This window comes from Heliconius melpomene, chromosome 21 (assembly GCF_056956725.1).
Source record: "Heliconius melpomene rosina isolate 202511_hmr_F chromosome 21, ASM5695672v1, whole genome shotgun sequence".
Classification (NCBI taxonomy): domain Eukaryota; kingdom Metazoa; phylum Arthropoda; class Insecta; order Lepidoptera; family Nymphalidae; genus Heliconius; species Heliconius melpomene.
The window spans coordinates 1,662,473-1,680,133 of record NC_140409.1 but is presented as its reverse complement, the minus strand read 5'-3'; the positions used below and the strand labels follow the sequence as shown (position 1 = coordinate 1,680,133).

General features: G+C 32.5%; 1 protein-coding gene across 2 annotated transcripts in view; it reads left to right on the top strand.

Moving 5' to 3' along the window:
• cyc (basic helix-loop-helix ARNT-like protein cyc) overlaps window positions 1–16,976 on the top strand; it is a 60,467-nt gene extending 43,491 nt beyond the window's left edge. The window contains exons 3-13 of one of the 2 annotated variants that reach the window (XM_085206167.1): window positions 905–1,040; window positions 2,486–2,590; window positions 6,278–6,349; window positions 8,004–8,340; window positions 9,020–9,137; window positions 9,308–9,532; window positions 9,952–10,156; window positions 10,654–10,857; window positions 11,229–11,341; window positions 12,118–12,272; window positions 12,361–16,976. In XM_085206167.1, the coding sequence (XP_085062293.1) occupies window positions 905–1,040; window positions 2,486–2,590; window positions 6,278–6,349; window positions 8,004–8,340; window positions 9,020–9,137; window positions 9,308–9,532; window positions 9,952–10,156; window positions 10,654–10,857; window positions 11,229–11,341; window positions 12,118–12,272; window positions 12,361–12,639 (1,949 nt within the window). In that variant the 3' untranslated portion in view covers window positions 12,640–16,976. Of the gene's footprint in view, window positions 1–904; window positions 1,041–2,485; window positions 2,591–6,277; window positions 6,350–8,003; window positions 8,341–9,019; window positions 9,138–9,307; window positions 9,533–9,951; window positions 10,157–10,653; window positions 10,858–11,228; window positions 11,342–12,087; window positions 12,273–12,360 lie in introns of both variants that reach the window. The other variant, XM_085206166.1, reaches the window with a different exon arrangement.
• Window positions 16,977–17,661: the final 685 nt, after the last annotated feature.

The following is a 17,661-nucleotide window of genomic DNA, read 5'->3' as shown; positions in this document are numbered from 1 at the left end:
ACCAATTACGTTACGTTAAGATTTTATAATTTATAATTTAGATCTTACATTACTTTTCGTCACATAGACCGTAGCGTTAGGCGCTCCGTTCTCTCTGACTACCCCGCTAGGGATAAAGCGTGAAGCTATGTATGTATGTATGTACATTACTTTTTTGTAATTTATTTACCACGTAAGCAAAGAAATACATAAGTTTAAAATGTTCATGATTAACGTCTGAATATATTGCTATCGCTTTATAACCTTTATATATCAAGAGGCTCAATAACTATGTGGATTTGTTGGTGATTTTTTTTTTCCACTTTTTTTACCTTTCTTTACTCTTTGCCTGCATATAGCAGGGTAGACAGGAATGAACTTAACACTCCGTTCTCCACTGTCCGTATTCGGGAAATTAAGTAGCGGGACTCAACACTGCACTTTGTCTACCAATGCGAGAAAATTAAAATAATTTCCAAAAAAAAAAAACGTTAATTGACTCTTAAAAATGTGCTAATCGGATGAAATGTGAGAGCCAGTTTATTTGTATTGCTACTTGTATTGAAGATTGAGCAATGTTGCCAGTTTTAGTTTATTATAATATTGTTATGCAATTGAATGATGTTAAAATCATGAATTTGTATTGTATGTAATGTTTGACTTATTTCAAGATAATAACAGTATATCTTAATATTATTCCATAGCTTAGAAATTTCTACATGATTTTTTTATCTTTACAAATCTTCTACTTAAACGAAGTAGAAAAACAGGCTCTCTATTTTCTACTTTTCATCTATTTTAGAGATAGTACCAGCCGGGTAGCGGAATCTAACGCCGCGCATCTCGTACAAGACCGGATAATTTTAAAATATGTATTCAAGTTTACATCTGTTATGCCTCCTAATTTAAAATTCCTTTTGCCGGTCGAACACGGGAGCGACGCCCGCCTACGAGCTGACGACGGGTGCTGAGGGCGTCCCGCCCTGTGACACCCGCTCGATGCTCACGGCGCCGCACGCGCACCACGTGACACTTAACCCGAGGAAAAGGAAGAGCCCCTTGTAAGTACATCCCTGAAATGACCCCTGTAGTTGAAATATCATTTTGTTGTTACTTACTTATTTTCACTTTTAAAAGTCTTTAACCTAACTCTGCACTTTAAAACCGTGAAATTTATAGCTGCAGTGGTTTTATTACACAATTACCTTTTTTGTTTCTATATTTCTAATTCTTTAATTTTTAGTCTTTTATACAAAGATGACACAGTCATTGTCATATTTTTTTAGTTTTCATTTTTTCCTGTTTATTTGAGAATTCCATGAACCCCGAAAATAATCCAAATTTTTAATATTTTTTCTGTTTGTTTCAAAAATTTTCCATTTTTTGTCTATTTAAAAATTTTATTAACCCCGAATATGGGGGCTATTGTATTTCAAGACATAATTATTTCTTGAGTCTTTTTGAGTAACGAAAGGCTTCTTTCTTTGGCTTTTTGCATTTTAAGGCCACTTTATCCTTTAATTGTACTTATCTGGCTGAAGTATAAATAAGGTTAACAGTTTTGTGCGTGGTTGTGGTTTCCAATTTTCTCTTTAGACCAACCTTTCTTAGTACTTACTTAGTTTTCTTGTACAATTTAAAAACCTAAATCTGGCACAATTTTTTTAAATTAAAACAATATAGTTTCTTGCAGTTTTTCACTATGTCGTTTACCTTTTTTTTTCTGAGATTTAAAATGATTTGAATTTGTCATTGGTTGTTTGTACATTTCTCAACTTTCGCTTTGATAAACATATTACCCGCATTTAAAAAATTATCGACATTTGTTGGAGTTTCATGATGTTTTAATTTATTTTTCTTTTCATTTTATCACCTACCATTGCAGCTATCAGGGCCACCATTATAATTCTTATCTTAGAGTCATTAATGTTAGACATTAGCAACTAACCAGTTAACAACAAATTTAACTACAATTAAATTGACCTAGGGACAAATTAATCGATTCTGACATAGTCAATGCCACACACACTAGAGATTGGATAGGTAGATTGAACTATATTAGATGTGTGATCTTATCTTTTAATGCTTCACTGTTGCGATGATTGGTGCTCAGCGAAATTTTAGGTTTTTAACGCTCATTTTATTGAAAACATTTATTTATTTATGTAACCTCTCGTTTCCGTAGATATACTCTCGTTCTGCTCTCCTAAATTTTCAACTTTCTACGACGAGTAGTTTCGTCTGTGCGTTGTCTGTCAGTCACTCAGTGACGGAACCATACTATATGTTAAGACTGCACGCTGTCGCGAATTTGCTAAGATTCTGCGTGCTGTGCTGTCTATAATATCAATATATTTGACGCGAATTTTATAATACTATGTGTTATTTATTTTGTGTTATTAAAAATTATATATTTTCGCCTGTTAACTGTTTCTATGGTTTAAATTGAACATTCAATGTTTTGAATCCCATTTATACATACACCTTACAAGAATTTCAATTTTAGCTCAGACGGTTATGACGTAGCCAGCTGCGATGTTCCACTGTCGCGGCCGCCCGCCCCCGCGCAGGAACCGGCCAGCGCCACTAGGAAAAGAAAGGCATCTACCTAGTGAGTATATTGATACTAGCTTTGGAAATAATTAAGAGTGCAGCCCATAGTCTTTCTCGTTAACTCTCGTTGACGGACGGTATGACCACCACCCAACCCTTAACAGAACATGCCTAAATTACGCTACTAGCTACCTTAGAAGTATACTTTCAAAACAACCAACTTTGTTGCCTACCGTGACATTCAAACAATGTATTGTTTTAGAAACCCAGTAAATGTTGAAACTTTTCACCTCCTCGCTCGCGACGATAACATTTCCTTAACATTATATTATTAGGTGAATGTGTATGTATACATCTATATAACTGGCTGTTACCTACGGTCTTGTCTGTCTATCTATGTGCTCGAAGAAAGGTTTTGAGGTTTATATCGTAACGATTAACGCCTCCCTGGATAAATAGACTGTCCAACACAAAAAAAAAATCTATTTTTCCTCATTAAAACACTTCCGTTCCCCACTTTCCGCCGAATTCTCGAGGCATTGTGAGTGTAACTAGCGGAACCCGCAGCGCAGTGCCTGAACGGCGAAACGAATATATTAAATATTTCATTCCCACGAGTGGGAATCAAACTCGCAGCCGCCGCTTTTACAGTGGTACGCTTGTGCCCCTACGCCACGACGGCTCCTTGGATTTGAATAGCCGATTTATCGAGGGCTACAGGGAAGGTTAGGCTGCACATACATGTGCATCACGTTTATCGTTACTTCAGCACATGTGCCATGCAATTTTTAGTTATTACCATTTGACCACGAGGAACAAGCCCCTGGGTGAAAACCGTATATATTCTACATATATAATAATAATCCCTTAAGTGGGAAACACATCCGAAATAATTGGTGGTTTACTAATTGCCCTACTAATACTCTAAATTTGTACTATTTGAAATGAATCGAAACATGATTTAAATCAAAATTGGTTATTAGTATCGCTGTAACAATCTAAAACTCGCCAACACCGAACTTTAAAGGATTCCTCTTAAGTTGGGCGGTAATTCCCTGACGGGAGAGTTACCTGTTGCTTTCTTCCCCTAAGATGTAGTTTCTACGGCTTTTCCCGGACCATTGACTTTGGGAAATGTAATTTTCTTTTTGATGGAATCTACATTTATTTATGGGTATAATGGGTAAATTTTGAAATGTATTTTGTGAAAACTTGGGAAATATTTTTGTGTTTAGTTTCTTATTCTTATAGAAATATAGGTATCTTATTCTTATAGTCTTTTTATCAACATTGTTTTTTTAGGTGACGTTATTTGAAAACGCAACGGGTTTTTATTATCTCTATCCCGAAATATGCTAAGAAATTGAAATTGTATTATATCGCTTGCACTGTTATGAAATTTGTTAAAAATGTCAATGTATGCGAAAAGAATATTCACAAACTTTGATTGAGTCTCCTGCATTATTTAAAAAAGTGCTTATACGTTAATGTTGCACCAAATGAACGACACAAAGAAGTATTGGACAAAGAAGTACTCTGGGCGCAGGGGCGCAAGCGGGGTTGGGTCCAACTTCCACGGGATAAAATGAAATATTTAAATTATTAAATATTTTCATTTCCACGTTCTGGTGATGAGGCAAAGCGCGGCCTCCAGAACTTGGCGGAAACGGAAATGTCTTAGTGTCTAAGTTCCTACATTGCTAAGTGTTATGTACAGCGTGAAGCTAAACAAACTAAAAAAAATTAAGGCTGACGTTCAAGCAAGTAGCAGATTTTAGTTTAAAAATACATACTTAAGGATATGTGTCATTGTTTCAAGGAAAAATATAATATTATTTTTGTTATAAAAAGTAGCATTAGTTTGTATTATTTTTCTTATTTTCCTTAAAACTGATGCGCAGTTTATTTCATTGAATATACTTTATTATTTAAAATAATAAATTATAAATTATTTTAACACTAAATTATATAAAGGCTATCGAGGCGGTCGTGACACAGTCAGATAAACGAAGGTTGTGAATTCAATTCCGATTTTTGGATTGAATTGGTTTCATTTCATCGCCATGTGGAACCAATCCTAAACTCTTTTAGGTATCACTTAACCTTAGTTTAGTAGCGATAGTGATTAAATGTTTAAATAAATATAGAAATTTTGTAAAATTGAAAAATATATGGAAACGATAATGGTATGTACCAAAGCCAAGAAACAGAATAAACCGAGAAAGTATGTTCTATTAATAATTAATATAATGTCGCCTAAAACCGTTTGTAATTGGTTTCTAAACTTTAATTTCGTATATCAATACTCGAGGGTAACTATCGTACTTTGATTAGACTGTGCTGTTTTGGCCTCTAGGTGAAGATCACAGTGTTATGACACTATTTTTTACTATTTCTTTGAAAATGATCAATAATTTCTAAAATGCTATTTAAACTAATAAGAAAATAATTAATTTATTTCTATTGCCGATTTCCTATAGAGCTATATTTTAAATAGACCTAGGTGAACCTTGCTCTCGAGTCCTGTACTAAATTTATATTAGGTATGTAAGATTTTACACTTACATAAAATGCATTTTGGGGTAGTCGTGGCGGAGTGGCACTTGCGGGTTTGATTCACACTATGGGAATTGCGTTATTTTTATTAGCCAGCTCAGGTAACAAAAAGAAATTGTATAAATTTACTCTAGATTCCCTCTGCCTACCAGCGTGAAGATAAAAAAATAAGTTTTTATTAAAAAAAAGTAATAAAATCTATATCTTTTAGCTTCGTGCTGCACTGTCACATTGAAATAATGTAATATATGTTTTTTACTACATTTATAGGAGAATCGTCTCGTATATTTTAATATCTGTCAGAAATAAATAAGAAAAAAAGAAATAAAAACTACTAACAATAAACAGGATCAATTGCTTGTTTTTAATATATGTAAATATTAAATAAATATATACTAAGTATAATAAATATAAAAATGATTCATACCCTTAAGTTTAATTTAACTGGATATTTGATATTTATGAATAGCAAACAACAGTAATTACCTAATGAGTGAGTAGAGAGTGAGGCATACTGTAACTGCCTCATACTTGTATCTGCCTCACACTCTGTATCTGCCTCACACTGCACTTACATTGGCGTATCTAGAGATATTTTCTCGGGGGTTGACTTTAGTTTCGTAGTGATGATTCTGGTAGAGACTATTCTGGGTGGGCATAGACGACCAATATTTTGAAAGAAATTTCAAGTAGCAGGAAAGAAATTGTGACAAGATATAATTCTGGATGTAACTACAGGTTATAGGAATATGAAGTTTCTCGAGTGTTATTAAACAGTAATTTGCGAGGTTAAATTACGCCATTTTATTCCAACACACATGTGAGCGGAAAGCGGAGAACAAATCTACTTACTACTATTTTACCACCTAATAATGAAAAAAAAACATAGGCTATGTTTTATTTAGGTCTCTCTGTAGTTAGAAATTGAATTTGACACATTTATATTAATTGTATCATCGTGAAATGTGGCAGTTATACATAGATTAGGTGGTACAACAATAATATGGTACCAAAGACCTGGTCTGATGATGAAGCTAGGATCTGAATAGTGGAACTCTTAAGAGGCTAGTAGGGAACTTTTTTATGTTTGTTGTATTCTATAGCACTTGTAATACTCGTAGCGTAATGTAAATTTTTTTTAGTTTCTTCTTTAACTGGTTTTAATGTACTATAAAAATGTATTTTTCAGTGGAGCCGGCAGTGCCTACGACGACGACGGCAGTGAAGATGCGCGCTCTAGCCGCACTCTACCCGACAAAAAGTAAGTATTTCTTACTTTGACTAAAATAATAATTATAGTAATTTTCTATAATGGCGTCTTTTTATAACTTTTAAAGTCTTTAGGGGTAATAAAGTGAAAAAGGAACGAAGTTCCTTCGGCTAATGTAGAATCGACACAAATAGCAAAAAAAGTCGTGCTCAATTTTATGTAGGTTTTCTTGATTTTTCTCTTAAATTTTGCTGATTAGTTTTTATTTAAGTAGAAGGAAGTATTTAGGAAATTCTGTATTTTAGGAAATAATAAATTACTTAAAATAAAAAAACATCGTAATTCAAATTATCAACTAAAATAACAAAAGAGGGAGAAAGAGAAAGGTATTATACACTACTCGTCTGTGTATGCGACTGTCGCGCCTGCGCACGTCTCAAGTAACGGTTTTATTCCATGCATTTTTCTTACGGTTTTACTATCACATTTTTTTCAGTTCGGTCACGCAGCGAAATCCCTATCCCTTCCAAGCCTGCCGTAAGGCCAACAATATTTTTGGAACGAAGTTCGTTCCAAAAATATTGTTAAGACCGTTCCTCTTGTTAAATTAATTTTAACTTTTACTAATTGTCAGTTTTCTTTTTCACTTAAAAATGTATCTTTACTATTTTTGATGTTATTTGAAGTACCTACTTTGAAAAAGAATCCATTAAAATGTACATGAAAATGATGATGATGAAAAAGCACTAAATGATTAAAGATAAAATAATAATATCCATACAAGTATTTGAGTATTAAATATTTGTACAGGTTCCCACAGTCGCGCTAATTAAGAGCAAACATTGTAATAGCTGTATCGAAGTGGCGGAATGTAAATGTTAAGTTAGGTGCATTTGGCTTAAATGATTATAACATTTTGATAGTATCAAAGGGACGTGGATTCCTATCCTGCTTCATACAATTTTTGTATGAAGTTTTAATAAATATTAATACCTGCAAAAGAAACATATTTTAAATCGAATTTGAAATTAAACAGTTGCCTTTTTTTACATTAAACTATAAGTAATATATCTATTAGATATAGATAAATGCAGTGCAATGCATGCAATGCCTCGTCATCAGAGCGAGGAAATGAAAATGTTAAATATTTCATGGCCCCAACTGGGACTACTACCTACACCTTGTCGTATATACAGTCGCTAGCTTGTGCTCCTGCGCTACGCCCTTCTATATTCAGTGATTGGCGTCTATATTCAGTAATGTATTTATAATCTATAGCTTTCCTTGATAAATGGATAGTTTCTGAGATAGCGCGTTGAAACGAACAAACTCAGCTTGGTCAACTTTAAAACATTAGCATCCGCACACTTATGTGTAACGTTATCGTTGAGATGAGTTAAAATTGACCCAATAGAAGTATATAACAATTACATTATTTTCATTATTTTTATATTTTCTTATTCTTTCATCAATTCCCTCAGTTTGCCCAATTTTCGAGATTTTTCGTGTTGGACGGCGGAATCTAACGCTGGGCGTTGTTTTATGGCACGAGGTACTGAATATGAAAACGTAAATAATTTAGATCTTAAATATCTAGAGCAGACAAAAGAGAACTAATTGTCTTAGCACTAAGTTTTCACTGTCGGCCCCCTAATACAGCGTGAAACTGAAAACAAAAAATAACAATCTTTTCTTATAATTACAGGCAAAACCACAGCGAAATTGAAAAACGTAGACGAGATAAAATGAACACCTATATATCCGAACTAAGCGCGATAGTACCAATGTGTGGAGCGATGGCCAGAAAACTAGACAAACTGACAGTCCTCCGTATGGCAGTTCAGCACTTACGATCGATCAGAGGGGCCCTGTCAGCAGGCCCTCTCACTGCAAGGCCGAGGCCCTCGTTCCTGTCAGAAAGAGAGTTAAACGCCCTCGTCCTGCAAGCGGCTCGCGATTGCTTTCTGATGGTCGTGGGTTGCGATCGGGGGAGGTTGCTTTATGTTAGCGCTTCGGTTACTAAGTTGCTACATTACGACCAAGTAAGCATAATATATTATAATTGTATCCTTTTTTGCCGTTTGCGACTTAAATAACTTGCATAATTTCGCTGTTATCACTAAATATTAAATAATTAAGAAACATTTAAAAGCTTCAAGCTGTATCGCTAGCGGGGTAGTCTGAGAGAACGGAGCGACATACATACGTCTCTACATACATCTTTCGTCTCCTCCACTATCATCAACCTCTTCATGCATTGCCCTCCGAGGGGTCTTCGTGCTTTTTATTAACTTTCCTCCAGTATCTTTGTTAGTGTATTTTCGAAGGTCAACCGAGGTCTCCATCTACCTCTCCTACCTTTTAAATATTTTCTATAATAATAGAGAAACCGTTCTATCATTACTGTGTCAAATGAAATTGTAATATTAGGCGGTCAGTGGAAAATAGCGAACGAAAGAATCTACACATATATTTTATTTAAAAATTATATGAGGCCAGTCGTGGTGCCGGGGCACAAGCATGCGAATGTAAACGCGACAGCGACGAAATTACATATTTAATATTTTTATATTCTCGCTCTGAATCCAGGATTCGGCGGAAAGAAGGGTACGGAAGTGTCTTAACTCTAGGCTGTCTACACTGATAAATGCGGGATTCAGTGCAAAACTAAAAAAATGGATAAATATTTAATAATATAATTTCATGTTTAATTATTTACAGTCAGAACTTCTCGGTCAAAGTTTATTCGATATCCTACATCCGAAAGACGTCGCCAAAGTGAAGGAACAACTGTCTTCATCCGATCTAAGTCCACGCGAACGATTGATTGATGCTAAAAGTAAGTTATTTCTTTAATAAATTCATGAAGCTAAGCCAGCTAATAACCCAAAACGTCTAAAGTCTTATATCTTGATATCCTCTGCATATACTGTTTAATGTGGAATACAGTGTGAAGCCAAAAAATCTTTTAACGTGCTATTTATTTTCATAACGTTACCATATTTTCAGCAATGCTACCAGTTAAAACTGATGTAGTCACGGGTGCTTCAAGGCTGTGCCCAGGGGCCCGGAGATCTTTCTTCTGTCGTATCAAGTGTAGATTATTAGCAGATAGTGCTAACCACAATGCTAATCAACAGCCAACAAATGAAGTAAAAGAGGAGAACGAACCAAATGCTAAGTTGAGGAAGAAGCAGGCGAATGAGAAGAAATATTGTGTGGTACAGTGTACAGGTCAGTTTCATGAGAAAATAAGATACGTGTTGTTTTGATCAATTAAATATTGGAATCTTTTTTTTAATGTTTAGAAATTTTGTTTTAGATTCATTTAATACAATAATCAATATAAGCACAAAAAATACAGTTTATTTTATTTTATTAAAACCTATTTTATTAAAGACCCTTTTATCATTACTTCTCAATATAATTAACCTAAAACCCAATTCTTAAATAACTTGTTATACTCGTACTGTGCTCCAGTTGAAATGTCCAACATCTCATGTCTAGTCACCGTCATTGAGAGACGCTCTGTTCCCTACATACAACTCAAATTTTAGATCACTGAAACTTTGTTAACTTGCCCATGTTGCTTAGCTATAACATCATTGTATTATACCCACTATTTACCTATATTTTAAATTCTTAATTCCTAGGTTACCTAAAATCGTGGGCACCAGCGGACATGTCAGACACAACGGACACTAGCGTCGACGACGACGCTTGCAATATGTCATGTCTAGTGGCGGTCGGTAGAGCGCTCTCGGACATCTCGCCGCAAACACCCGCGGTGTATACGCGACACTTGCAATATATATCTAGGCATGCTACTGATGGGAAGTTCTTGTTTGTTGATCAGAGGTAGGTTGAAGTTGAATTTTCTTTAAAAGAAAATCTATGTTTTTTTAGCAATTGTATTGTCTATAATGAAGTTGTTTTTATTTTTTGATTAGGTTAGAGTGTGTTTTTGTGCAGGAATTTATACTTGAAGTATTATACAAAGTCGATATTATACAAAATAGTTATAATTTTTTTATGTTTAATTAAAGATATCTTTATTTTTTAAGTAATAAAAAATGTGGCGTAGTTAAGTAATCAAAGTGTGGAAATAGTTGTAAAATTGAATTTCGAAAACTAAATATGCCTAATTTATATTAATTACATGCTTTCCCAATTTGATTGCATAATATATGATAACGTTTTATACCAAATAATTAATCAACAAACGAATTAAATATTATTTATTCAATTAAGCCTTTAGAAGCACAGAAATGTCAGTAGTGCCAGTCAGAAAGCTCAAACGTATATCTTAACACAATAAATGATCTTTATAAATATAAAAAAAATATTAATTTCAGAGTAACCCTAGCTCTTGGTTTCCTTCCACAAGAGCTACTCGGCACCAGTCTCTATGAATACGTAAGTGCCCCGGAACTCGGTGCAGTGGCGAGGACTCACAAGGCGGCTCTTTTACGGAGGGCAGCTCTCCGCACTCCGCCGTACTGCTTCAGGAGGAAAGATGGTTCTTATGTACGGATGGAGACACATTTCAAGCCTTTTAGGTAAGAAGTTGGGTACACTTCCACTTTTTGGTTGCTTTTGAGGGTTGTTTAGAATTTACATTTTGGGGGAAACTGAAAAATCCTGAAAAATTGTTTCTAATGCATTTCAAGTACCAAAGTGAGGGAACATTAATACATTTGGTTTCTTTCTCGTATTTGTTTGACTGATTATCTGATTGAAAGAGATAAATGGAAATATGGAATAATTAGGGAATGCCACCTGTCCTAAACTCTACAGCTGAAGTGCAGCGGCTTGTCTATAAATCTGTATTTGTTTAATTACACATAATACTACATAAAAAAATAAGATTGAATCAATAACAAGTGCTGGTTCAGATTCAATTCGTAACGGGTTTTTTTTGCTTTAACAGAAATCCCTGGACAAAAGACGTGGAGTGCCTTGTGGCTAACAACACAGTGGTGACCGACGACCAAGCGCAACCGCCGCTCGACGACTGTCAACATTTCGATATGTATAAGCAAAGTGTGTAACTTTTAACTATTATATTTTGTGCTATTTTGTATTTGGAGACGGAACTTAACGCCGTTGATTGTATTGTTTATTGTATGTAGTGGAAATGGTGATTCAGTCTGCAAATGTTCTATATTATGTTTTTTAGACCGTCGCGGCACAGTGGCGGAAGCATAACTGAAACTTGACGGTTGTGAGTTCGATTCCCACTTGGAAAAATTAATTATTTTATATTTACCTTTCCTCGCTCTGATAACAAGAGAAAGCGCGGCGTTCAGTTCCGCCACTGAATATACAATGTCTCGAAATTTCGATGGAAAGTGAGGCACAGAGTCTATACGCGGGATAAGAAATACCGGGCAAAAAAGGTTTCAAAGTGATAGGTCGTTTTTTAAAATTCGTTCGTTGTCCAGGGGCGCAAGGGTTTGACTTTACAGTCAGACGGTGGGTTGTGGGTTCGATCCCCACTCGAGGAAATAAATTTATTTAAATTTATATTTTCATTTCTTCGCTCTGATGTCTGGTTAAAGCGCGGCGTTGAGTCCCGCCACTCAACACGCAATGCCTCCATAATTCGGCGGAAAGTGGGGAACGAAATGTCTTAACACTAGGTTCCCTCTGCCTTCTCCGCTGAACATCTATTTCTACTTAGTTTATCTCTACCCACCTTCTATTTTTTTTAAAATACATCATACAATACAAAATATTTCAAAAAAATGAAAAAGAATTCCGCCCGCCATGCACAACTTTGTCCGCAGACGGGCCTCTACGCGATACTGCAATTTCAGAAGCGGACATCGAAATACAAAGGCTTATAGATTCACAAATCGGTTCGCATAAAATTGGTTCAACTATTGCCGAAGAAGCCCTAAGGAGATCATCGTCGGAATTCTCTCCCGATTTACCCGCGGACTTATTGCAAGACGCTGTTTTTAATCAACAGGTATTATTATATTTATATAAATTTTGAATTTATTTTTAAATGTTGGGCTATAGCATAAATTGATTTAATAAAAAAATAATCTTTCCAGGCATCGCTCGTCGACAACATCCTAGGCGTGGATATTCCCAATTACAACAATCATGTCCGTAACAATGTCCCTCTAAGCTCCGCCGGAGGAGAAAATTCCCCTCCCCCGGAATCGAACGGGATATCCCCTACCCCCCCCTCCACTTCCCCCCCATTACCGCCTTTGGGCCTAGATGGCAATGGCGAAGCCGCAATGGCAGTTATAATGAGTCTTCTCGAAGCCGATGCAGGTTTGGGAGGGCCAGTCAATTTTTCAGGATTGCCGTGGCCGCTGCCATAGATATGGAATTTCTTTTAAGATTCCATATTATTAATTTTTTTAGTCAGATGGAACCTAGTGTTAGGCCACTTCGTTCCCCAATTTCCACAGAATTTTCGGGGCGTTGCGTGTTGACTTGCGGAACTCAACGCCGCACTTTGCCTATTAACAGTAGTTTCGGCATTTACCTCTGACCTTTTTGGTTTGTTCTGGGTTTTTTGGATTTTTTTATATTTAAGCCAGTCTCAGCAGGGTATGGGAGAGAGAGAAGTTAGGTCGGTAAAGTTACTGTTTTTTTTGTATATTATTTTGTTTTATTTACATACTTATGTTATGTAATTATTATATTTATTTTGTAGTTTGTAAGAATCAGTTATAATTTTATTTGTGTATTAAAATATACTTCTTTAAATGATTACAAAAGGTGTAGATTGATGATTTGTCATAATAAGTTTTTCCGTCAGCCCTGTCAGTGAGAAATCTCTGATTAAACTGATATTTTTTAATGATCCTTGGTTTATGCCATATTTACATCATATAAATGAACTTTTTTTTTATTTAAAATATTTTCTTTTAATATAATATAATAAAAATACTTTCTTTTAATACAATTATAGTATGCTATAATAATATAATTTACATATTTAACCATCCCTCCGAAGGAAATGCTCAGTTTTAAGCTGGTAACGGAAAATATTATAGAACTAAATTCGTGTTTCATATTCATAGCTATATAACATGTAAAAAAATACCATTTTTTGTGCAAAAATGGCTTTTTTGAACCAAAAATACTATTGTCTTTTTATTTTTTTATTTATAACGATATTTATATATTGTACGTGCATACATATATTTTAGGATAACATTAGTTTTGATATCAATTCGATGTTAAAGTCAATTCTAGTAATCTATACATATAATAAGAGAGTAAAAAAGGCGCGTCTGTACATTGAATATATTTACAAAATAATAATTGTCTATACATCTAAACATATAATAAGAGAGTAAAGTATGGTCGTATTTTTTAATTCAAAACGATCCAAAATCCTCATAAAAAAAAACATATTAGAAGTCATTATAGTTGTCAGTCAATTCTATTTATTAAATGAATAATCATGTAGTTCAAGCAGGCGAAGCCGCGGGCGGGCCGCTAATCTAAAATAAATTGACTATTTATAACTTATCTATAACTTTTTATAATAATTATTTGATCGGGGTCCTAATTGTACCCAAGTCATAAAAAAATAAGAAAATTTATATAAAATTGATGAAAATAAAAAATATCTATTTATTATAATATACGAGATAATAAAGTACAATAAAAAATATTTTTGACCTACATTTTAAATGGCCCGAAAAATTATCTTAATATAAAATTCATCATACTAATAATAATGTTGTTTAGAATAAATAATTATTATAAAAATCTGTGATTCATCACTTTGTTTTTCACTTTCACCAATTCTAGAGAATATATTTGAAAGGCGCAACTCAACGCCGCCCTTTATTAAAGTAAATTCAAATATTAACGGCAATCGATCCTATTATCATCGCGTGTAGGTACTCTTGTACTCGTGTAGATGTTTCATTAGATGGTGTCTATAAATGTTATTGTAAATATTTACTTCATGTATTTATAAAACTGTCCATTAACATAGTATATTCGGAATTTTTTCCAAAAAATTAAGAATAACATTGGAAAATAATAAAAAAATATATTACTTTCCTTTTTATAATATAAATATATATTTTCTTTATACATTTTTTAATATAACTTTTAAATAAAAGCTCGGATCGGGAAAGTTCTTAATAAATGGGTAAAAAATATTATATTTTATACGTAATAAGGAATTAACCTAAGTTATTTAGGCTAAAATATTCAATTATTTGAATTAAGATTAGGTCAGTTAAAACTCGATGTTTAGTTATAATATATTGTAAATATTCTTCTAACTTTTAGTATCAAATGTAATATTTCTAAAATGTATAAGAGTGATTTCTTAATATAATACGAAATATATATTAATCTATATAACTGTGTTTTTAAAGAAAAATACTTAAGTAGTCAATTCTGTTTATTAAATGAATAATCATGTAGTTCATGCAGGCGAAGCCGCGGGTGGGCCGCTAGTAGTTAAGTAATTCTAAAGATTATATTAACATTTTGTATTTCTTTACTTTAGGTTAATCAAAATTCATATATATTTTTTACAATTTCCAAAAAAATTAATCGAATGACTAGTCATTCTAGATTTCATGTTACCCCACTTTTATAGGCATTTTTGAAATAAATTTTAATGTTTTTTAAAATCTTATTTATGCCTTTTTTCTTTAGAAACACAGAATTTCAGTCAATTTTTAATTGACTATGCGAGGTCTCTGGAACTCCGAATTTATTTTCAATACATGTAATAATACCACTATCTATATCTACGTTGTAAGAAAAACTATTAATAAGAATTTTAAGTCTTCAGTTGGTTGTTAAAAAGTCGTACTTTTTAAATAATTTATTTGGAATTGATTTTTGTTTAGCTACTAAAAATGTTTAATGTTGATGTTATTGTTTAAGTTCTTACAAAAAAGATTTTTTAGGTTTTAAATCTATTAATATGTTCATTACTTTTATTAAAATTAGCATTAAGATTCAAACAAAAAGACAAAAATCAAAATTATGCATTATATGTCTTTTTTATATTAAAATACTTTTTTATTTACGACTTAAAAACGACTGTATATGTTTTAACTCGTATTCACATTTTGATGTAGAGAGAGTATTTCATTAATGATTATTTTTTATATATATATTTTTGCATTGGGCCAAACAACTGTTCTTGTTAATTTAACCAAAAAAATATATATTTCAGAAACAATTTTAGTATTTTTTCTTATTTTAAATTTTAACGAAATTTTACTTCTTTCTGACAAAAATCAACATCAAAGTTGTGAATATATTTTCGCAGCTATAGTGGCTTGGGCTTCTAATCCTTGACAATGACCATCTTAAATAAGTTATTATTTTATATATATTAGTTAATTATTATGATTATACAAATAAGAAGTGATATATTTTTCTTACTTTAATTTTTTTTGAGATTTTATTACAAATGTTATAAATTGTATTTTTTTGGGATTTGAATTTAATTGTTTGTTATTTTGTAATTATTTGATTTAGTTGTTATTGTTAGAAAATTGTATTCATTTAAATATTTTTGTACCTTAATTTGTTAGTAGTTAAAAAGCTAGATTCTTAATTATAAGTATGATTTATTGTTATAAGGATGATTTATTGTTATAAGGATGTGGGTTCTAGCTTTATTGGTAAAATTCAGTATAAGGAATTAAATAATTTTTTTTTATAAAGCTCGTAAAACCTTAGTTTTTCACTAAGCAATCCTAAGAAAATTTGCTTATGATTTTTTGTTATAATTTTGTATTTCAAAAACTTTTTAGGTGAAATTAGTAAGAAATATTACTTTTTAATAATAAAAAAATATTTTTTAAGTCAATTTCATATATTTGTTATGATATTGGCAGACCACTTCTTGAATTCTACTCAGTAAACGAAAATATAAACTTTTTTTTATTTATGACGTGACGGAAATTAGTTTACAACCTATATTTATTATTTTATTTATTTTTAGGATTATTATAACACACAAAAAATCACAACCAATAAAGTTTTTACACATTAAATTTTAAACATTATATCAATAATACTTATAACATATTAATGAAACAATGCGTTTACTACGGAACTAGCAAAACATAAGATTTAACAAATTAAGATATAGAATGTGATTTTTTTATTAAATATGAATTTAATTTAATGTTGATTCTTAAACATCACAATTTTAGGGATCATGTCGGTGTAAAGCTATGTTGATTTGCTCCATTTTTTGACAAATAATTTAAAAACATGATTTAGAAGAAAAAAAATACATTTCTTGAAAGTTGTCTGAAATAAAAAAATAACTTACTTTTTAATTTTGTCTGAAACTTAGGGATATGATTTTTAAAAATAAATAATGAAATCTGTTATATAGGCTATATTTATGTCTACCTTTACTTACAAGACTACGATATATATGTTTATTTTATATAAACTTTACGTAGACAAATATGAATTTTACTTAAATATAAAAATATACATACGGCAGTATAGCAAGAGAGAAAGTAGTGTCGAGACACTTTTCTTTGTTTTAAAAATCTGGAGCTAACAACATGTCTCTACGACGATAGTAATTGCTTTAATTTTATTGCAATATTATTGTTAATGTTAGAAAACGGTCATAAAACAGTCACTGTTGTTTATATAAAGTTTAAGTTCCTTTGTACTAATAAAGTGTTTAAATATTTCATTTTGAGTGTTCCTTTTATTATGTTTCCCCAAATTTATAGAATATATGCATAAACTGTGACTGTGCAATCGGCTGGTTGTGGGTTCGATCCCTACTCGAGGAAATGAAATTTATGTTTTCATTTCTTTGCTCTGGTGTTGAGGTAAATCGCGGCGTTCAGTTCGGCCACTCAATACGCAACACGGCGCTCCAGATCTCGGCGGAAAATTGCTGTGCGCGAGATACAGCGTGAAGCTGATTTATTTTTTTATTTTATTTTTATAGTATAATATTTGAGGCCAGCCGTGGCACAGTCACAAGCGTGTGACTGTAAATGCGATAGGTTGTGGTTTCAATTACCACTAAGGCAACAAATAGTAACTTTTTAGTAGTTAATTGAAAATTTTGTATAGGCCAATGAAAAGATTTTTAGTGGGAATTATTACATTTACTTAATTTATTTTCATTTCTCCGTCCTGTTATACAAAGCGCAGCGTTGGATTCACTTAAAAGTGGAAAGTGCAACAGAAATAAATACAATAAAATATAAAATCTAAATACAAGAATTCACACAAAATCACTACATGAAAAAGCATTCCCACAAAATCCCTAATAAAAAATTCGAAAGTCTGCGTCTGGAAAAAACCGGAAATAAGCATTCAAAATGTTAGTTCCTATACCTGAAAGCTCCAATTCCTAATTTCCG